The 23,447-nt window shown below is 41.2% G+C and overlaps 1 protein-coding gene across 1 annotated transcript in view; it reads left to right on the top strand.

Annotated features, from left to right (window-relative positions):
- Nucleotides 1-1,668: 1,668 nt before the first annotated feature.
- The window catches only part of PCOLCE2 (procollagen C-endopeptidase enhancer 2), a 33,956-nt gene continuing 12,177 nt past the window's right edge, over nucleotides 1,669-23,447 (top strand). Inside the window, exons 1-2 of the mRNA XM_060767783.2 lie at nucleotides 1,669-1,846; nucleotides 17,614-17,719. Coding sequence (XP_060623766.2) covers nucleotides 1,731-1,846; nucleotides 17,614-17,719 — 222 coding nt within the window. The 5' untranslated portion in view covers nucleotides 1,669-1,730. The remainder of the gene's footprint in view (nucleotides 1,847-17,613; nucleotides 17,720-23,447) is intronic.

Genomic DNA, 23,447 nt, shown 5'->3' with positions numbered 1-23,447 from the left:
TACATTTTATTACTAATAACTATTAGTACAACCTCAATAATAATAATAATAATAATAATTATTATTATTATTATTATTATTATTATTATTATTTAGCCCCTTCTCCTTATAGCTGGAGAAGTAAGGACTGTGTTTTTTTTTAAAAAAAATAGTAAGAAGAATACAGTGGTACTATTATCTAATACATGGGTTGTTGTGAATTTTTCGGGCTGTATGGCCATGTTCCAGAAGCATTCGCTCCTGACATTTTGCCAACATCTATGGCAGGCATCCTCAGAGGTTGTGAGGATTCCTCCATCCTGCCACAACCTCTGAGGATTTATCGTATCAGAAGCAAACCAAGGGTACAGACATAATGTATTTAAAACACAAACAAAGTTAAAAACTTGACATTATGTTAAATTTCCTTTGACTAGAAGCTGGCCACATAAAGCGCCTCTTGTGTTGCTATAAGAAGGTCATCAATTGTGCATGTGACAGGGCTCAGGTTGCATTGTAATCGGTGGTCTATGGTTTGACCTTCTCCACACTTGCATGTCGTAGACTCCACTTTGTGGCTCCATTTCTTAAGGTTGGCTTTGCATCTTGTGGTGCCAGAACACAGTCTGTTCAGTGCCTTCCAGGTCGCCCAATCTCCTGTGTGCCCGGGGGCAGTCTTTCATTTAGTATCTACCATGGATTGAGGTGCTGGGTTTAGCTCTTTAACTACCACTATTCACTTTTCCACATAATCACCAGACAATTGGATACATTTCTGCCAAGGATGAACAAATTTTCTGAAGCCATCACGAAATAAGTCGACACTTTGTTTCCGCAACCAGTGTCTCACAGTTCTCTCAACGTATTCATCAGAAACATAATTATGTTCCTGCAGATCTTCTTTCATTATCGGGAACAGATGGAAGTCAGACAGTGCTAAATCTGGACTGTATGGGGTATGTCGTACAGTGGTGAGATCCAGTCTCTGAAGTTTTAAGTCTGTGCGCTTTCATTTCAGGCATCAGCATCCTGGGTACCCATTGTGCACAATCTTCCGATAGCCAAGCGAAGCAACACAATCTTTTTCATTTGTCTTTGAATGTTTACATCAAGCAACAACACAACACACTAGTATGAGTTGAGCATGAATTCATGAGCTTTATTGAACAAAAAAGAGGTGATCCATTCTTCCTCCTCCTGGGAAAACCGATCTTTTAACTCCTCCTGAGTGGATTATTTGGATTAGTGGATTATTTGGCTGTGTGGACTCAGATAACCCAGTTCAAAGCAGATAATTTGGGATTTCATTCAGCTGTGTGGAAGGGGCCCCATCCTGAGTTTGCAAGGCATCTGAGCTGCGGAAGGGTCATAGAATCATAGAGCCCTTCCACCCAGCCCTAGATCCCATGACATCAAGGCAGGAAATCTCACACTATCTGCGTGTGGATTCCACTATCTGTGTGGAAGGGCCCACTGAATCACAGAGCTGTTAGGAATGGTGAGAGTGGAAGGGCCACACGCCTGGAGGGCCGAAGTTTGCCCGTGCCTGTTCCCCACCAGACCTGAGAGGCCTCAATCCCCGCCTTTGCGGCTGGAGAGAAGCGAGGAGGGCAGCGCCTCTCTCCTCCCCTCGCTTGGGCCGACAAATGGGCTCCTCGCCCAGAGACACTCCTCCGAGGGGAGCCCCCTTATAAAGGTGCCTCCAAGCCCTGGCCGCCCAGGAGCCCCGGCTGCCCGACTCGGAGCGCATCATGAGCGCCGCCCTGGCCTCCGTCTCCTGCGCCTTTGCCTTGGGGCTCCTCCTGGCTTCAGCCGCCGCCCAGCGCGCCCACACCCCCAAGCAGCAGCAGCAGCAGCCAAGGGCCAGGTAAGTGACCCACCCCCTCCGCCTTCTTCTTGCCCTCCACTCCATCCTCCTCTCCATCCGCTCAAGACCTTCCCGCCTCTCTGCCGGGTTCCCTCTCAAAGCAGGCTCAGGGTTTTCGAACTTTCTTGGGACTTTTCCCTCACCGGCTGCCTTTGCTTTATGCCGCCCACAAAGTGGAAACCGTCCCAGCAAATGGCTCTGTCCCGTGGAAGGACGAAGGGGAAACCGCTTGGCAAAAAAGACAGAAAGGGAGAAAGAGAGAGAGAGAGAGAGAGACTCGCTGGAGAGGAGGGTGCCTGCCAAGCATGGTGGGTGGGCGCCCTTTCTCCACCGCTTTTGGACCCAGCGAGGGTTTGTTGGTGAATGCAAGGGATGGCAACCCGGGCAGACTGGGGAAGCTGGGAGGGATTTGAGGGGAGGAGGAGAAGCAGAGCATCTGAGTACACGCAGAGCGCCTTTCTCTCTCGACAATTGGCCCTCTCAAGCTCCTGAGACTAAAGCTTTCAGTCCCTGTGGCTTCTCTCTATCCCAAGCATTATTGCATATTCCAGAACCTATTGGAAATAACTGCACCATAGGGTTGATGTAGGTTTTTCGGGCTGTATGGCCATGTTTCAGAAGCATTCCATCAGATACAGTGAAGACATCTGCCCTTGCACTATGCTACTCTGCTGCTGACAGGCATGAGACATGCCGCATTATCACAGGATGTCTACACCCTTCACCACTGGAGAAATTACACTGTTCAACCAGTATCGTACCACTGGGCATGCATACTCAGCAGCCAGGCCCGTAGCCAGGATTTTGATATGGGGGGGGGGGGGCTTGGGGGCTTCAGCCCCCCCCCCGAAATTCTCATGGTGGTCTGCGAAAAGGCCTTACTGGTACATTATTTAAACTGTTATGTTTATTCATATCATGATCTGATCACCATGCTCAATATATCCTATATGCACTGGGGTATTGGGGTAACAATACAAAAGGTTTGCTAGAGTAGACCCTCTTTCACTCAGACTCAGCCCCCCCCCCCCCCGAATCAAACTCACCCCCACCCCCCCGAATCAAAATCCTGGCTACAGGCCTGGCTGCTGAGTATGCATGCCCAGTGTGGAACACATCTCGCCATGCTAAAACAGTGGATGTGGCTCTTAATAAGTCATACCGCATTATCACAGGATGTCTACACCCTTCACCACTGGAGAAATTACACTGTTCAACCAGTATTGCACCACTTGACATCCATCGGAAAGTAGCAGCCAGTAATGAAAGGACCAAAGCATTGACACCTCTGAACTCCACCCATGACCTCCAGCCCGTACTCTGTTCAAATATCAGCCAGCATGCCAATAGTTTAAATCAAGAAATAGCTTCCTAAGATCTACAGGGATACTTTCAGGTACACCTGAGCAAGCAAGAGTCCAAAAGTGGCAGGCTCAAACCCAGAACCTCAATCAATGGCTGATACCAAATGAGAGACTCCCCCCTGGGCACACACAAGACTGGGCAACTTGGAAGGCACCACGAGATGCAGAGCCAACCTCAAGAAATGGGGCTACAAAGTGGAATCCACAACATGCAAGTATGGAGAAGAGCAAACCACTGACCACCTGCTGCAATGCAACCTGAGCCCTGCTACATGTACAATGGAGGACCTCCTTGCAGCAACACCAGAGGCACTCCAAGTGGCCAGATACTGGTCAAAGGACATTTAATCAACTACCAAGCTTGCAAATTATGTGTTTTGTCTGTTTGTTAAAAATTTGTTAAAAATGTAATACAATTGTCTGGTTGATACTGACACGATAAATAAATAAATAAATAAATAAATAGAAGCATTCTCTCCTGACGTTTCACCTGCATCTGTGGCAGGCATCCTAAGAGGTTGTTTCTTGGAAACCATGAAAATTAACAAAATCTGGCTACCAGTATTCAAAAACTCTAAAGTTATAACAGTAAATAAAGAACAACACTCAAACAGATGGGAACTCCAGACAAGAAAGAATCAGGGCCAGCAAACCATATCTCAACAAAGGGTTCCCCCAGGCAGTAACAAGCCATACCTAAAAACTGTCAGGCCATCAAATGCTAATCAAGGTGGCCAATTGAAGCATTCCCACTTGCCTCCAACAGACAAGAGTTCTTTCTCCCACCCTGGACATTCCACAGATATATAAACCCCATTTTCCTAGTTTCCAACAGACCTCACAACCTCTGGGGATGCCTGCCACAGATACAGGCAAAATCTCAGGCTGTTAGGAATGGTGGGAGTTGGTCCAAAACACCTGGAGAGAGGGCCCAAGTTGGCCCAAGCCTGTTCTATACAAATCTCAGCTTTGCTCCTGTTATAAAAGAGAGTTAACTTTTTCGCTTCTGAAGAAGAGTGTTACTAATTTGGACTTATGGAGAAATGCTTCGGTTGGATAGTACATTCTTTAATTTCTCAGTGCGCCAAAGATTTCATCTAAACAACTGTTTCTCAACCTTCCTAATGCCGCGACCCCTTAATGCAGTTCCTCATATTGTGGTGACCCCCAACCATAAAATTATTTTCATTGCTACTTCATAACTGTAATTTTGAGACTGTTATGAATTGTATTGTAAATATCTGGTATGCAGGATGTATTTTCATTCACAAACACTGGATACGCCCAAATTTGAATACTGGTGGGGTAGGGAATGATTTTGTCATTTGGGAGTTGTAGATTTATAGTTCACCTACAATCAAAGAGAATTCTGGACTCCACTAACGACAGAATTGAGCCAAACATGGCACACAGTTCAGCTACATCCAGAGAGCTCTGTGGACTCAGGCAATGATGGATCTGCACCAAACTTGGCACAACTACTCAATATGCCCAAATGTGAACACTGATGAAGTTTGGGGGAAACAGACCTTGACATTTGGCAGTTGTAGTTGCTGGGATTAATAGTTTGCTACAATCAAAGAGCATTTTAAACTCCACCAAAAAATGCTCCCATTATGCAACTAGGTCATACTGTTGATAACTTAATAAACATTGTTAGAAAGGAAATCAAACTAAGAGTGGAACTGTTCTGGAGAATGGAAGTGATTCATGCTGAAGTGGCATCCAGATTTAGTAGTCACTCACCACTTCAACACTGATCTTTGGAGCGTGGAAAGGCCAGGAGACATTAGGCAGATCCTACAAAGCAGGGAATAAGCCACAGATCCCTGATACATGCCTACCCCATATTTAACTGGCCCAACCCAAAATATTTGCTGCTGAGGGTAGAGAATAAAGTGGTGCTTCCTTGCCAGTGAAAGCACAGACAATGGCTGAAGGTAAAAGTAAAGGTTTCCCCTTGACATTAAGTCTAGTTGTGTCCAACTCTGCAGCGTGGTGCTCATCTCCATTTCTAAGCCAAAGAGCCGCCGTTGTCCATAGACACCTCCAGGGTCATGTGGCTGGCATGACTACATAGAGTGCCATTACCTTCCCGCAGAAGGTATTGATCTACCCACACTTGCATGTTTTTGAACTGCTAGGTTAGCAGAAGCTGGGCTAACAGTGGGAGCTCACCCTGCTCCCCTGATTCAAACTACCAACCTTTCGGTCAGTAAGTTCAGCAGCTCAGCGATTTAACCCAGGGGCCCCTGTTGTAGTTGAGTATTACTTAAGTATTGGGTTGTTGTAGGTTTTTCGTGCTATATGGCCATGTTCTAAAGGCATTTTCTCCTGATGTTTCACCTGCATCTATGGCAAGCATCCTCAGAGGTAGTGAGGTCTGTTGGAACTAGGAAAAAGGGTTTATATATCTGTGGAATGACCAGAGTGGGGCAAAGGACTCTTGTCTGTTGGAGCTAGGTGTGAATGTTTCAACTGATCACCTCGATTAGCATTTGATTGCTTGCCAGTGCCTGGAGCAATCTTTTGTTGAGAGGTGATTAGATGTCCTTGTTTGTTTCTTCTCTACTTCTCTACTTGTTTGTTTCTACTCTACTTCAACCAGAGAAGTCAGCCATAGCAGAGCACCTGATGAACCAACCTGGACACAGCATATTATTTGAGAACACAGAAATGCTGGACCACTCCAACAACCACCATGTCAGACTACACAGGGAACCCATTGAAATCCACAAGCATGTGGACAATTTCAACAGAAAAGAGGAAACCATGAAAATGAACAAAATCTGGCTACCAGTATTTAAAAATTCTAAAATTAGAACAGCATAACAACAGAGAGGAAACCTCTGAACCCCACCAACGATAGAATTGGGCCAAACTTCCCACACAGAATCCCCATGACCAACAGAAAATACTGTGTTTTCTTATGGTCTTTGGTGACCCCATCTGACACCCGCTTGCAACCCCACCCCCAAGGGGTTGAGAAACGCTTCTCTGGAGCATTGAGTTCCACTACTGAACAGCTCTTATGGTCAGGAAGTTCTTCATAATGTTCAGGGGAAATCTCATTTCCTGTCATTTGAACCCAGGAATTCCCTGAATCTATCAAGCTTATAACTCTATTGAGAAAAGAGATAAGATTAGCCTGGCATGATTTGTTCTTGAGATACCCATGTTGATTTTTAATGATCACAGCATTCGTTTTTACGTGATGACAGACTGCATCCTTAATAATTTGCTCAAGATTCTTTCCTGGTATTGATGTCAGGCTGACTGGATGGTAATTGTTTGGGTCCTCTTTTTTTCCTTCTTGAAGATAGACAACATTTGCCCTCCTTCCATCCACTGGGACTTCTCCTGTTCTCCAAGAATTCTCAGAGATTATAGCTACTGGTTCTGAAATCACTTCTGTTAGTGCATCTGCCCTGGAGATTTGAATTCATTTAGAGTAGCCAGGTATTCCTGGACTACTTGTTTACCTATTTTGACTTGCATTTTATCTGTTGCCTCATCCACTCCTTATTGTTCAGGCTGAACATTTATTTTCTTTTGGGGGAAGACTGAGGTAAAGAAGGTGTTGAGTACTTTTGCCTTTTCCCTATTCCCTGTTAGCATTTCACCACATTCTCGATGTAGAGGCCCTACTATTTCCTTGTTCTTCTACTGACATAACACTAAAAAAAAAAAACCCAAACGTGTTATTGTTTTTTTTCTTTCTGGCAAGCCTGAACTAATTTTATGTTTAAGCCTTTTGGACTTTTGTTTGAATTCCTCTTTGGTGATTTCCCTCCTTTTTCATTTCTTGTGCGTGTCTCCTTTAAATCTTAGCTCAGTTTTTGGACATCTATTCTAGTTTCTTTAGACCTCTTTTTTTAAGCCTTGTTGCACTGTTTGTAATTGTGCCTTTAGTATCTCACTTTTAAGAAACTCCCATCCATCATTAACTCGCTTCTCTTTTAGTATTCTTATCCATGGAATCACCCTATTTCCCTAAATTTCCTGAAATCAGGTCTCTTAAAGTCTAGAATGCATGTCTGACTTCTCTTAGTTTTTCTTTCATCTGTATAACAAACTCAAGAAGAACATGGTCACTCCCATCTAAGGATCCCATCACTTTCACTCCAGTTGCCAGGTCCTCAGTGTTGATTAAGATCAGATCCAGAATAGCTGACCCCTTGTTGCCTCTTCCACTTTCTGGACAATAAAATTGTCTGCAAGTCAAGTGGGGAACTTGTTGGACTTTGTATTCATGGCAGAATATATTTTCCAACAAATATCAGAAGAGTTGAAATCTCCCATTACTACTACAGGCAGTCCCCAAGTTACAAATAAGATAGGTTCTGTAGTTGAATTTGTTCCCTATGCTATCCAAAGATCAGATCTTCTGAACAAGGGCATAGACAGCAAAATAAACATGCCCATGGTGTTTATTTTGCTGTCAATGCCCCTGTTCAGAAGATTTCACCTCCCTGTGGTTTTGAACAATTTGAAAAAACGGGTGTTGTGGAAACAAGGATTGGTGATAAAGCCTCAGTTGAGTCACCTTTTCCCCATGATAACTTTTTCAAGAGTGAATTTTCCGTAGATTTCTCTCACTTCCTGTTGTCTCACCACTGTTCTTAACTATGAGTAGTATGTAACTCAGTGACTGCCTGTTTGTCTCTTCTTGTATGTATGGCTGTATGTTTGGTCATCTGTTCACGGAAGGCTTCATTGAGATATTCTGTTTGGCCTGGAGGTCGTCAGTAGATCCCCACAACTACATCTTTTTTAGTTCTCTCTCCCTTAATTCTTATCCAGATATTCTCAACACAGTTGCTAGGAGTCCTGCATCTATTTGCAAGTGTAAACATCATTGAAATACAATGCTACTGCACCCCATTTCCTACATGGTCTATTTCTCTGAAATAAGTTAAACCTTTCAGTACTACATCCCAACTATAGGATTCATCCCACCAGGTTTCAGTCATGTCTATTACATAGTAACTGTTTTGTTGTGCTAAGAGTTCTAGTTCATCTTGTTTATTTCTCATGCTTTCTGTATTAAAATACTGTAGAAACATCTAAGTTCATAGGACATTCCCCCTAGCTGTTCATTTGAGGTTATTTTCCTCTCACTGCTTGGTACAGATACGTAAATACAACAATATGTTGCAGCATATCCTTCTTGAGCCATTCAAGGAATGTTCCTACAAAGCATTCCAACCAGCCATCCTTCTTCCTGAATACTCTATAGTTCTCTTCACATCCATTCCTTCTTTTCCATCTTCCTTATTTGCCTGTCACTTAATATTCCCTGGCTAATGAGCATGCATAATCTTTTTGAGAGGGTGGGTTGAAATATGATTTCTATATATGTCTGCAAACTTAAGGATTGCTCATACTTCCTGATTTCTCAGCCACCCAAGATCTTATTGGTACTCATTACCCAATTACACAGGCCTGCAATGTTGTTGCTGTTTTAAATGTATTTTTGAATGCTAGATTCAAAAACACAATCAAATGTTTTAGCATACACAGTTCTTTCAGAAATGCAATGTTTTTGTCAGTTCCATTGATAAATTATTCTGTCTTGATTCGGTGCAGACATTGATGTTCCAGTGTGATTCCTTTTAGCTCTTTGAATTAAGTTTTGTATTTTTTATCAACAAACAACAGTATTTTGAAATAAGTGTTTTGTACAAAAGTCTTTTAAAAGAAGACTTTCTTACTGTTTACTCCCCAAAGCCACATATTGCAAAATGAAAACATCAAAGCAAGTTGTGGAAAAAAGTTGTAAGTGACAGAGCAAATCTGAGGTCATCTGTGGCCTTAAATGCCAAATTCCTGTAAAAGCAGCATAAATTTTATGACCTTCAATTTGCAGGCCAATGTAAAGGAAAGGATTGTCCAACCTATTATTATGTCTTGCTTTTATGCAAAATAAAGACAGCAGCATAAGCAGAACTATAGATGTGCAATTGCTGGTAATGTTCCATGAGTTTTAATATTAAAATTGTTGGGTTGAGCACTGGGAAGAAAACTTGGTATATATGTTTCTAAGTCTTTTTCATGAAATACTGAATGAATCTCTGTAACGGCTTCTCAGCTGTTTGAAGCATTAAAAAAAAAAGCACTGTCTAAAGGCCAATGCTTGAGTTGGTTCTCCTGTGACACACAGTCTTCTTTCTATGTTGTTTATGTTGTTTCTTATGCTTTTGATTTACATTCCCAAAATATGCACTGAGGGAGTATAAGAGGTAAAATTTATCAAATATAGTACAGTGTCGCAATTAAGGCTATAATTTAATGGCCAGCCTGGAGTGGAAAATCTTCATTGCAAAATAATTGAAGCCTCAAAACCTATCAGTCTTTCTCATATATATTTACCTGGAAACATGAGGAAATTATTAAGGATATTTTCATGAATTTGACTTGGAACACAATTCTGTGCATGATTTATTAACAAGTAAACCTCATGGAAAGCAATAAGGCTTACTTCCAGTTAGGGTTCTGTCTCAAAGCATTATTTCCTTAAATCTGTGCCTGGTGGCGTAGTGAATTAAACCACTGAGCTGCTGAACTTGGTGACCGAAAGGTTGGCGGTTCGAATCCGGGGAGCAGGTTGAGCTTGCACTGTTAGCCCAGCTTCTGCCAATTTAGCAGTTTGAAAACATGCAAGTGTGAGTAGCAATAGGTACCACAACTGCGGGAAGGTAACGGGATTCCATGCAATCATGCCAGCCACATGACCTAGGAGGTGTCTACAGACAACGCCGGCTCTTCAGCTTAGAAATAGAGATGAGCACCAACCCCCAGAGTCAGACATGACTGGACTTAATGTCAGGAGAAACCTTTACCTATGTTGTGCCGTTATACCCAGACGCTTCTATAAAAACAAAACTATGATGTGCTGTTCCTTATATCTGGGCGAACTGCTTTTCTTGATAAGATTGAGATTTTCAGTAACTGAGTCTATTACAAGTTCTGAACATCAAAAAGGATATTTATTTCTCAAAGTTGCAAACAGAACAGTCAATTGATAAAACAAATCGATATTTCTTTTCTCTTCTCCACCAGTTACTGAGTCAGCCTTTCCCCAAGTGGCAAAGGGATCCAGGGATCCTTCACCCTAATCCAGAGCTGTTGTCTTTTAGAAAGAACAAATCTTTTCCTATCTATCTAAGCTCCAGATTAGCCTTGGAGATAAGGCAATGCAGTCTCTCTCTCTATAAGACTTTATAAAACTAAATTCTCAAAGCTCAATATCTATTTTTCTTTACACTCTATAACTCTCTTATAACCTATCTAACTATAGCTCAATTAATCTTATCTAACTCTAATATCTCTATTCTCAATTCTCAATTCTATAACTCAATTGTTTTTGCAGTGGTTTTGTCGGAGCTACCTTTCTGGCCTCCAGCACATCATATTCCTTCTTCAGAACTGAACAGGCAAGGAGGACTCCAAAATGGAGGTCTGGCCTGGTAAAAGGGGTGGGCTCAAAAGTTACTCTCTGGGCCAATAACTGCAAAGGAGGCCTGCAGACTGGCTTGCAAACCTGCTACTATTAACCTTTAGGGCTCTTGCAAACTGCAGCAGCCCTGGGACAAAATGCAAAAGAAAGCAGCCTCAAACAGCTGAAAGGTAGGGCAAACCAGGCTTTTGGGAGACTGAACATATGTTCTAAATTTTACATTGGCCAGTAGGCATATTTAATATTAAAATATTGTTCCTCTGTTTCCGATTCCACATAACATCATTTGTACATGGCATAAAAGAAGAGATAAATATATTTTGGTGTATTGTTTAGATAAGCCACATTCTGTTCTTGATACTGGGCCAATTTTTCTACAAGTTTTGATTATGTTGTAATTTTGCATTCCAGTCACCTATGGTTAACAAGAAATTCTCCTTTGGTGTGTGCTCATTTTCCTCCTAAACTCTAGCATACTCTTTCATTGGGCATTAATCAACAGTTTTTCACATCTGTCTCATACTTTATTCTTGGAAGTATTGAGTCACTGGATGAATCTTGTCCAGTGACCTCACCATAGCTACTAGACCTACCCATCTGGTATACTCTGGGGGTTTTGCTGCTTTTATCACCAAATGATGACTCTTGCCCTCAGTTATCTAAAATTTTCCAGATATGTCCATACCATTTCTCAGTTGTGATAAACAAGACATCTACCTTGTTCTGCCTTAATATTTCAAGTAGTTTTTCCTTTCATATCAACCAAATGCATCTGATACTACACCTTAAACATGTTTGCTTGTTATTGTTTAAGTTGTGAGTACTTACTATGACAGTTTCTCACTATACAACATCCGTCTTCAAGAAGCTTCCAGAACTCTTTATTCAGGACCAGTATAACTCGGAATTGTGGTTTCTGAACTGGTGTTGGTTCCTAAGCAATTGGATGGTGGTTCCTGGCAGGTTTCCATGATAGAAAGTAACAGTTGTAGCTAGTGGGCACAAATATGGTGCCAGTTCCTTGCACGTTGAAAAAAAATAACTGCCAGTCCCGTCTGTCTGAGAAGCACTAGTCTAGTTTACCAATCATTTTCACCAAGTTAAATGGCTACATATTAGAGTCCAACAAAAAAACCAAAAAAAAATCTTGGTGTCTTGGTTTTCATGCTGTTCTTGGGGCTATTTGGGGCACCAGTTCAGAAAATTGCATTGGATGGACTGCATCATCTCTAGTTTCTTATATATGGTTATCATAATATTTTATGGGTGAGCAGACAAAGGCTGGTAGATGACATACCGCATATACTCGAGTATAAGCTGAGTATTTAAGTTCTTTTTTAGGCTGAAATACCACCACCCCTCGGCTTATACTCGGATGAGGGTCCTTGCGAGAAGAAGTGGGGCTGAAAGAAGGGCTTTCCTCCCTGGCCCCACACATGCTTCCTCTCCTCTTCCCTCACCCTGTGCATGCTTTCTCTCCTCCCTTGCCCTGCACACGCTTCCTCTCCTTCTCGCTCGCTCCACGTGTGCTTCCTCTCATCCCTCACTCTGCACATGCTTTCTCCCTTGCCCCACACATTCTTCCTCTCCTCCTCCCTCACCGCTTACATGGCTTTCCACTGCCATTAAAAATCTCAGTCTTCCTAGAGTATAGGCAGCCTGGGTTTTGGACCACAAAATTAAGGATTGTGGGGGATTCGGGTAATTGTAGTCCAAAAAAGCAGCTTTCTCAACTGCTGACAGATGTATGTGGGTGACTGGCAAAGTGAATCTGCCCATACTCAGCTCACAGCAAGAGATCACATGGACTGATGGAGACAAGGAATTCCAGAGAAAAACATAGCAGAACTCTCAGATACTTGTTGTTATTATTGTTGTTGTTGTTGTTGTTGTTACATTTACTACTTTACACTGTTATTATTATTGTTATTAGATTTCTTATTTTACTCTAATTATTATCATTACATTTCTTATTCAACTCTATTATTATTATTACTTTTATTATTTTACTCTCATTATTGTTATTATTACATTTATTATTTTCTCTATTATTATTGAAAGGATTTAAGCACATTATGAAGAAGGTTAGAATAATGATTTAATAAAAGTTGGACAGTCTTATCTTAAATTACAGTTTTATGTAAATATTCAAAAACATTTAACCTACTGATGCCTCAATTAATGTAATTTAATGGTATCTATATATAGTTGTAGGTTTTTTCGGGCTATATGGCCATGTTCTAGAGGCGTTTCACCTGCATCTATGGCAAGCATCCTCAGAGGTAGTGAAGTCTGTTGGAACTAGGAAAATGGGTTTATATATCTGTGGAATGACCAGGGTGGGACAAAGAACCCTTGTCTGCTGGAGCTAGGTGTGAATGTTTCAACTGACCACCTTGATTAGCATTTGATGGCCTGGCAGTTTTTTTGGTGTGGCTTGCTAGTGCAAGGAGGGAATCTTTTGTTGAGAGATGATTAGCTGTCCCTGATTGTTTCCTCTCTGTTGTTTTGCTGTTGTAATTTTAGAGTTTTTAAATACTGGTAGCCAGATTTTGTTCATTTTCATGGTTTCCTCCTTTCTGTTGAAATTGTCCACATGCTTGTGTATTTCAATGGCTTCTCTGTGTAGTCTGACATGGTGGTTGTGAGAGTGGTCCAGCATTTCTGTGTTCTCAAATAATATGCTGTGTCTTGATTGTTTCATCGGGTGCTCTGCTTTGGCTGACTTCTCTGGTTGAAGTTGTCTGCGATGCCTTTCATGTTCCTTGATTCGTGTTTGGGCAATGCTGCGTTTGGTGGTCCCTATGTAAATTTGTCCACAGCTGCATGGTATACGGTAAACTCCTGCAAAATTGAGAGGATCCCTCTTGTCTTTTGTTGAACGTAGCATTTGTTGGATTTTCTTGGTGGGTCTGTAGATAGTTTGTATGTTATGTTTCCTCATCAGCTTCCCTATGCGGTCAGTGATTCCCTTGATGTATGGCAAGAACACTTTCCTCTGAGTGGATCTTTGTCTTTACTCTCGTGGCTTGTTCTCGGTCTTGCAGCTCTTCTGATGTCTGAGGTGGAGTATCCAGTGGCCTGTAGAGCCCAGTTGAGGTGGTTCAGTTCATCTTGGAGGAGGTGGGGTTCACAGATTCTTTTTTCACGGTCTGCCAAGGCTTTAATGGTGCTTCTTTTTTGACTTTGGTGATAGTTAGAGTTTTTGTGTAGATAACTATCTCTGTGTGTGGGTTTTCTGTAAACTGTGTGACCCAATTGTTGATCTGGTCTTTTAAAAATATTTTTAATTTACTACCCTCAGCTTATACTTGAGTCAATAGGTTTTCCCAGTGTTTGTGGTAAAATTAGGTGCCTCAGCTTATATTTGGGTCGGCTTATACTCAGGTATATACAGTATGTTCTATATCGCAAAAACTAGAGCTAATAGGGCAAAACTGGTGCCATTTTTGGTATCAGCAAGTCAAATATATCCAGAAACAGGGCTAACATTTGAGGCACTAATATGTGCGAGACTGGGAAGTGCCTATCACCCACAAAACGCATTGGGACGTGTGAAAACAAAGACAGAGTTTGCTGCATGAAATAATAATATGTGTTTTGGCCAGTATTATTTGTATATTTCTCCTTTCTTGATTAGTGTTGTTTTCTGGCATTCCCAGTGCCTCTTATAGGTCACTTTAATCCAGTTTACAAAGCAGTGTCCCAGAGCAGACACTGAAGTTCTTGGCAGTGGACAAAATGATGAATCATGAGTACACATCATCTCAGATTTGTATTCACACTGGATGCTGGCAATTACAGCTTCTTTTTAAAAAGTGTTTAGCTCAGATGACCCTTAAGCAAGTAATATATTGTGCAAGCAATATTTCTGCAGCCAGATCAAAGCCAGCGGGATTTCCAACAGTCAATGTTGGTGTTTTAATGTTTTGCATAGTTGTTTGTCATTCTCCATTAAAGCAGAATTATGTTATGCAATACAAACAAAATAATTGAAATGTAATGTAAATAGGAAGCAGAGCAGAATCTAATATTGTAGAAAATTACTGTAAACTGTACTAAGATCTTTCGTACAGTGTGGCATATAAATACCTAAATAATTAAAAGGAAAAAAAGGAAAAATATTTTTGCCGTGGCTAAGCATTAAATCCAAAAGCAAGCAAAGTCTTTGAAGTGCTTTGAAACATTGTCTAAAGCCACAGTAGTATATGCATATAAAAAATATGCTACCAGGAAACTGCATAACCATCTCAATAAGCTGGTTGCATATGCAGATACAGACTGTATATGTGATTGGCATACAAAATATTTCCTGATACACTATTAAATATTTCTGTTCATTGAAAAAATGTTCAGTTTTTCCCAAGTGGAATGGATTTGACCAATGAATATCAAATGCATACATCACAGGGGCTCCTTATTTTGGGCAGTGCTGTTGCATAAAATTTTAAATATATACAGATATTTTCATTGCTTTCATAGATCCTCTGTGCATTTTATTAATGATATTGTTATCTGAAATCTCAGGATCTGTCCCAACAAAACAGCTCCCATTAATTCTAATTAAGGCACACAGAGTTGAGTCAGAGATTGCTTTATTGCTTCAGTTGGCCAAGGGAAGTTTCCTAGATTTGACATTGATATTTTGTAGACATTTGGAAGTAATACATGGTACTGTTCCATTATCCAGACGGAGGCCAAAAAGGGGGCGCTAGACAGAGAAGGATAGTCCATTTGGGGGGGGGGGGGTTGAAGGAGGAAAATAATTTACCCGATTTTTGTTAGTTATCCCCCCTCAAAACTTCCCATTTCATAAACGAGGGTTGTTTCCACAAAGGCAACATGGGTGGGAAGGAAATAACAGGAAAACAGGGAAAATGGTTTTACTCCTTCAACCTACCCCCCCTCCGCCCATAAAATGGACTGTTCTTCCCTGTCTAGCGCCCCCTTTTGGCCTCTGCCTAGATAATGGAACAATACCTAAGAAACATTACTGTTGGAGTTCAGCCTATAATTTTCTTAATGATCAGGGTACTCTGGATGTTGGGAATGACAATAAGGTTCATGTATCTAATGATGAGGTTGCTATTGATGCAGAGAATGACAATGGGATTCCTGTTCAATGTGTCTTTTCTGATGAGAATGTTCCTGAAGAGTTTGGGGATGATGGTATGGTTCCTGGAAGAGGGCCTACCAGAGAATTCCTATGATTTTGAGCCTGAGAATAGCTCGGCACCTGGGCCAGCTACAGAAATTAATGAGCCAGTAAATAGAAGACATGTTTTTAGTCAGCACAGCCAAACAACCCAATCTCTTAGGCATTCTGTCAGGCTCAGAGAGAGACTGATAACCGAGTCAAGGCTGAAACGAAATCCGTTCCTTGCCGCTTGGGACAATGAGTAGATTAGGGGACAAAAGTGCCAAGTACAGAATCTGTAGCTCAGACAAAGCAATTGAGTCAAGACATCTTTCCTGGTTCTTGGAAGCCTTGCTTTGGATAGATTCATGTGTTAAGTGCTTTTTTGATTCATGATTCAAGTTTTGGAGTTTTACCTTGGAAGTTTCTGTATTTGTTTTTCATGAATTCTGATGGACTAATTTTCCTGGACTGTTAGTTACCTGCTTATCTTTCTACCTAATTGAGTTTACCTATTTTTATAGAGTGTTTTTTTTTACTGCTGCTGCTTTTAAAATATCTTCAATAAAGTGCTTGCATTTCTACTCAGCTGTGTGCTGTTTTAAAATCAGAGGGCTTTCCTGGCCTGGAGTGCAACAATTACTCTGGTTGGTACCAATTATGATCCATGAGCTTATTGGTTCACAGTACATGTTTTACAGTCCATGATTGGAGTAAAGTTTATGGTGGGGAATTTAATAAAGATCTTATTGGAGGAATCTTGAGTCTGCCTCTGCATCCATGTCAGCCCCCTTTCTGCCTTTGGAGACTTTTCAGAAAGAAGTAACAATGGTCATTGATAGCTATCAGAGAGGAGTGGTTCTGAGAAGATGAGACTTCCTTAATGAGACAATAGATAGCAGGGCTGCAATAATGGGTTTAGAATTCCTCTGGGCAGAATCCATTGTGCTCCCATGAGACGGGTATCCCTTCTGAGTAAATCTGTATTCCAATCTCAGTACTGAGTCTAAGGGCTTGGCTAAAAAGGAAATTCTGCTAGTTTGAACTCTTTATATCAGTGGTTCTCAACCTGTGGATCACAACCCCTTTGGGGGTCAAATGACATTTTTATGGGGATCACCTAAGACCATTGGAAAACACATATTTCTGATGGTCTTAGGAACCCAGACACCGCCAACTTTTCCCCCTTTGCTTCCCAGAGGCCTCTTCTTCTTCTCTGGAGGAAGGTGGTGATGTCACTCTGCCCCACCCCCTCCGCCATTTTAGGGGGAAGAGACAGGAGCAATGGAGGTGAGGTTTGTTTTGGAGCAAGAGGAAAGAGGAAGGAAGAGGAGAAGGAGGTGGAGGTGGAGCTGAAAAGAGAGAAGGTGAGGGGAGGCTAGGAAGAGGGGCCAGGGGGAGGACAGGGGCTTAGAGAGGGGTAGAGTGGTCCCTCCATGACTGAATCACAGGAAGAAAGAAAAGTAACATTGAAAGTACACACTGCATATTAGATATTTACATTACCATTCATAACAGTGGCAAAATTACAGTTATGAAGTAGCAACAAAAATAATTTTATGGTTGGGGTGGTCACCACAACACGAGGAACTGTGTTAAAGGGTCATGGCATTAGGAAGGTTGAGAACCACTACTTTATGTGGTGCTGGGAAAAGGAGAAGTTGGGGTGCCTTCCAAAGTCAAGCAAGGTACCAAGAGGTCATTCTTCCAAGCCCCAACTTTTTGAGGTCTCAATTTCAGATAACATAATTTTCAGCTCGGCACTGGTAATGCTTTTTCAACAGCAAAGCTTTCTTTTTGTTCCCAGGTCCTTTAAATGTGGTGGAATTCTTACAGGAGCATCAGGATTTATTGGGAGTGAAGGGTTTCCAGGACTCTACCCCCCGAACACCAAATGTACTTGGAAGATTACAGTAAGAAATTTGGCATCAGAAACACTTTAAAGAGAATAATATGCAATTTTTCCTGTGTGGCTGGTGGTTGGAATTATTTGTTGGATGGCTGTGATAATGAATTGGTAGCATATTAGTAGTGTGTGTATGCAAAAAACCAAAATAAATAATGCAGTCTATGCTTGTATGTAGACTACTGGGTCTAGGACTTTTTATTTTAGGCATTTATTTTAGAATATGTGCTGCCATTTTATCCCCAAGACAGCTATCCTTTTCAAAACTCATCTACATGACTTTTTTTTTTCATGTCAGGAGCAGCTTGAGAAATGACAAGTCGCTTCTGGTGTGAGAGAATTGGCCGTCCACAAGAACATTGCTTAGGGGATGCCCAGATGTTTTACTAGCCTGTGGGAGGCTTCTCTCATGTCCCCCCCATGAGAAGCTGGAGCTGACGAATGGAGGCTCACCCCACTCTCCAGATTTGAACTGCTGACTTTTCAGTCAGCGGTCCTGCTGGCACAAGGGTTTAACCCATTGCATTAAAACCTGGACGTTCGCTGTTCTGGCTCTTGACTGTTCCCATGATATTTATTCACTTCCAGCAGGTATTGCAGGCTAAAGCAGACTAATCCAGCTCTGCCCCGTGTTAGGAAAAGTCGGGGATGCTATGGAGTTTGCTTGGAGTTCCAGAAAATCCCTAGTGCTTTGCAGCAGTGTGGATAACAGGATTGGGTCCAATTTCAGTGATTCGCTGTCCACTCAGGGCACTACTGTCATCCTGTTTTCTCTTCTTCATTGGCAGAGGCAAAGGGGGATGGATTGTTCCTCTGTCAGTGCTGTTGCTACTCCCAGCCAACTGCAGAGTGCCTTTATTTTGCTAACTATAGATGCTGGTCATACTGCATTTTATATTACAGCCTTGGCATAGCAGTTGACCTGTTGTACTACCAAAACTGTTACAGTTATTGTCTCTCATATAGCAATTTGTAGCACACAAAAAACAAAGCATCACATAGCAATGGTTTGGAAATAATGCCCTTTTTGATGGTCCTTGGTGATTTAGAGTGAGTAATCTAAGAATACGCAGAACGGTGGATGAAAAGAAGCTATAAAAATAGCATCCAAGGTCATCGTAGTTCTTTAAGCAGATAATTTGCAGAATTCCATTCCGCTACTGGTGAGAAGTATAAAAAACTTTGGAAATTTTTTTATACTAACTACAATAAGTAATGTTGGATTTTAAGTCCTTTCCCCATTAAACACCCCTTAACCAATTTGGGGAAATAATGGCTGCCTACAGTAATACAAGGACAGAACTATAATTCTGTTACATGTGGATGTAACTTGAGTCACAGAAAAAGAACCAGGAGTGTGAATCCATCAGTTTATGAAGAGTAATGAGGACCAAGAACTGTTTTGTTGGCTGTAAAAGAATACAGCAGTAGTATAGGTAATCAGATATTAAACTCATTGGCATTTGTTGAATCACAGGATTACTGTGAGTTTCCTGGGCTGTATGGTCATGTTCCAGAAGCATTCTCTCCTGACATTTCACCCACATATATAAAAGCTCTGTTCGTTTTGAGTGACATCATAACTCAATAACTGCTGGACTAATTGCCACCAAATTTGGCCACAAGACACCTACTAACCCAAGGAGTGACCATCACTCAAAAAATTGATTTAGTCAATTTTTGACTAAGTAGTTGTTGTTGTTGGAGTTGTAGTTGTTGGAATTTATAGTTAACCTACAATCAAAAAGCATTCCGAACTCCACCAATGGTGGAATTGAACCAAATTTGGCACACAGGACTCCCATGACCAACAGAGAACACTAGAAGGATTGATGGACATTGACCTTGAGTTTGGGAGTTGTAGTTCACCTACATCCGAAGAGCACTATGGACTCAAACAATGAAGGATCTAGACCAAACTTGGCATGAATACTCCATATGCCCAAATATGAACGCAGATGGAGATTGGGGGAAATAGATCTTGACATTTGGGAGTTGTAGTTACTGGGATTTATAGTTCACCTACAATCAAAGTGCATTCTGAACCCCACCAATGATAGAATTGGGTCAAACTTCGTATACAGAACCCCCATGACCAACAGAAAATCCTGTGTTTTCTGGTGGTCTTTGGTAACCCTTCTGACACTTGACCCCAGGTTGAGAAATGCTGCCTTAAGGTTATATATATATATATATATAGAGAGAGAGAGAGAGAGAGAGAGAAATGTTCAGCATGGGAGAATTAAAGCGTTCTTTCTCCCACTCTGGACATTACACAGATATATAAACCCCACTTTTCTAGTTTCCAACAAACCTCACAACCTCTGAGGATGCCTGTCATAAATGTGGGTGAAATGTCAAGAGAGAATGCTTCCGGAACATGGCTGTACAGCCCAGAAAACTCACAGCAACTCATTGGCCTTTGTCTGACTACATACATTTAAACATCAGAGCATAGACAGATGAGATGGAAATTATTACCAAGACAGAATATGAATCTCATTAAATTAATCCATTGAGCCGAGCTATCATCCTCTTGACTCAAATGGATGAAGAATTTGATCCTGAATAACTAGATTCAAACATCTGAAAAATAGTTTCACTTCTGGTTTTTTGAGCAAAGTTTGCTAGCACAGAGAGAACATTTTCTTTTCCCTCTTAGGGAATACCTTAAGCAAATATTTGCATGAGAGATACTGCTACAAGAACTGCAGAGCCCTTCCGCGGTGAAAAATAAATCTTTGTATGTATTCAATAATGGCATTTTTGAAACTAAGCCAACATCTGTTCATGCAAATTGTCCATGCAAAAAAGTGGGGTGGGGGAGAATCTGGCATTCTGCAAAGTATTTTAGCTGCTGGAAGTGTTTGTTCCTACTCTCTCTAAAATGGAAAGACAATATGTTGCTCTCCTGATAATATTGGATTGCAGTTTCCCAATAGCTCTACCCAATGCTGGAGTTATGGTGAAATCACATCTGGAAGGCCATACATTACCTTTCCAATTTACACAGAAAGAGAATGGGAAGAGAGAGATTTAGTTTTGTTTTATTTTATTAATATATTTGTTTGGTTTGTTTTAAAGGCAAGCAGCATAAGACGGAAAACTGAACTGCATGTGAGGGCGCATCTACACTGTATAGTTTATGCAGTTTGGCATCACTTTAGCTGCCATAGCTCAATGCCATAGAATCATGGGAGTTGTAGTCTTCTTAGCTCAAGAATGCTGGTGCCTCATCAAAATACAACTCCTATGATTTCATAGCATTGAACTGTGGTAGTTAAAGTGATGCCAAACTGCATTAATTCTACAGTGTGTAGATCAGTGGTTCCCAACCTTTTTTGACCAGGGACCACTTTGATCAGGGACCACTTTTCAACATTAGTACCAAAAGGGTAATGAATCAGTTTTTGGTCAACTTTAGATTGGTTTTGGGGGGTGGATTCAGAAAATTGCATTGGATAGACCACATTAGCTCTAGTTTCTGATACAGAATATATGCCATGGTCAATGACAGGGTGGGAGTGGTAGGTTGCGCAAAAGGAGCAGAAAAAATAAAATAAAGAGGAAGGAGGCTCATGAACCAAATTTCCGTCCCTTTGGCCCACTGGTGGTCCATGGCCCACAGGTTAAGAACCACTGATGTAGATGCACCCTACATCAATACTTTGTGTCTGATTCTATGGGGAGGCATTGGTGCCTCTTTCTGGGAGTATGGTGAGTATTTTGCACTCAGTGTTTTACTAGGGAGCAAATAAATAAGGGCAAAGAGAGAAGCCATGTACGTATAATACTTAGACAATTTTTCCATGGAAAAGAATGAATTGGGTTACTTGCTCTCTAGAGAAAGGGTGGAGGAGAAAAAGAAATGCAGCTGATTTATCATTTCTTTCTTGTTTTCTTCTTTGTGGCTGTCAAGAAAGAGACAGGCACTGATCACTGATTTAAAATTTAGCTATAACTGTTTTTATTGCTTCCTGTGATGCATATACCATATGAAAGAAGACATTGCCATCTAGGTCAGCTTATCCCAGTCTGGTGCCCTCTGGATGTTTTGAACTATAGCTTCAAACACCTCAAAAATGCATGTTGGAGATAATGTTAGTTGAACTTTGACAACTTGGAAGATTCTGGGTTGAAAGAGACTGATTATAAAGGGGTGTGATTACCCGCGGGAACCATACAAAAAGGTTTCTAGCAGGCCAGAGTAGATGTATGAGCAGTGGTGCCTTTTTACTGAGGGCCCTTCCAGACAGCACTAAATCACGTGTTTTAAAAAGAGGCAAAAAAATAATAATAATAATCCCAGGACTTCAGAAGAGGTCCACATACAGACCTGTTGGTCCCAGGATTTCTGCCTCATTGTCCAAACTTGATGCTTTGTAGTGAGATTTAGAGGCTCCCAAGATAGCAGCCCACAGAACTTGCACTAGAAACTTTGGCGGTTTTGTGGATATGCAAAGAATCACTGCAGCAAATCACTGCAATCTGTTCTTTGTCCTTGCCAGAGATACTGTGCCCTTCAGACATTTCATGAAGTATCTGCCACACAAGCAAAGTTTACGTGGTAGGACCACTTCTGCCCAAGTCAGCACTGCACATTTAAACAGGAACACACACTTTCAAGCCAAGAACAAAACTTTGTCATTATTGACACGTTTTAGAACCTGTCTGCCTGGCTATCTGTCCAGATAGATTTGGATGTGTACTTGTGGCATCAAAAAACAGAGGGCTGTTCTTGGGTTATACATGGTTGTTCCTGATTGCTCTTCTTGTGAAAAAATGTACAACATCGACTAGGAGGACACAACTTTGTCCTGGCCAGAGAAAAAGTGCCCTCCACACGTTTCATGAAGTTTCTGGCACACAAACAAAGTTTTTGCCTTCTACTCAAGTGTCACCTTCTTTTTAGGAACCAACTGATCAGGAACAAATGTCTAAAAGCTGGGGCCAAACACAGATAAAATTGCAGGGACATACAGACATGCGGAGATTCGCATATTCAGCTCAAACCCGTAATATTCCCACACCTGGAAATCCTGCAGTTTTTGTCTTTTGTAGCAATTGCTTTGTAGCGATTTACAGGGAACAGCATCTGGCCACCCTCCTGTTTCTTGCGGAAGCTCCTGGGATGAAGGTACTCTCTGGACGGGCCCTTACTTAACCCAAGTTTGGGCAGTAAGGTGAAACACACATTATATGAATAAGTATATTTATGCCACCTTTCTAACTACCAAAGCCCTACAAGGGATCAAAAACCAAAAAAGTAAACACAAAAAACAACCAAATCTATCATTATAAAAGGAAGAGTGCTACTAAATATATTCAAATAGCCAAATCGAAAATATGTATTGATTTCCTACAAATAGCAGGATGGGGAATTAATCTTACACACACACATATGAAAGAGATTTCATTAGTTGTGCCGACATATGCCACACACTGTATCCGTAGTATAGTGGGGGCATATAAGTATTAATGTTTCTTCGTTATGCAAAAAGAGGACTTTTTCAAGTGAGCATCTAAGCAAAAACTAACCTTTTGAAAGAGCTATTAAAATATGCTTTAAATTGATTGGAAAATGTTGCTATGTGAAAATAGCACTAAGAACTTTAAAAAGTTACAGTTAAGAACAAAACCACACAATAAATGGTATGTGGTATCATTGAATAATTAATATTGTGTTGATCTGAAGATGTGAGCTGGGAGGAACTTACTTTCTCATTTTTATGAAA

Source organism: Anolis sagrei, chromosome 3 (assembly GCF_037176765.1).
Source record: "Anolis sagrei isolate rAnoSag1 chromosome 3, rAnoSag1.mat, whole genome shotgun sequence".
Lineage (NCBI taxonomy): Eukaryota > Metazoa > Chordata > Lepidosauria > Squamata > Dactyloidae > Anolis > Anolis sagrei.
The sequence above is the reverse complement of the archived record's forward strand: the minus strand, read 5'-3'. Positions and strand labels throughout refer to the sequence as shown.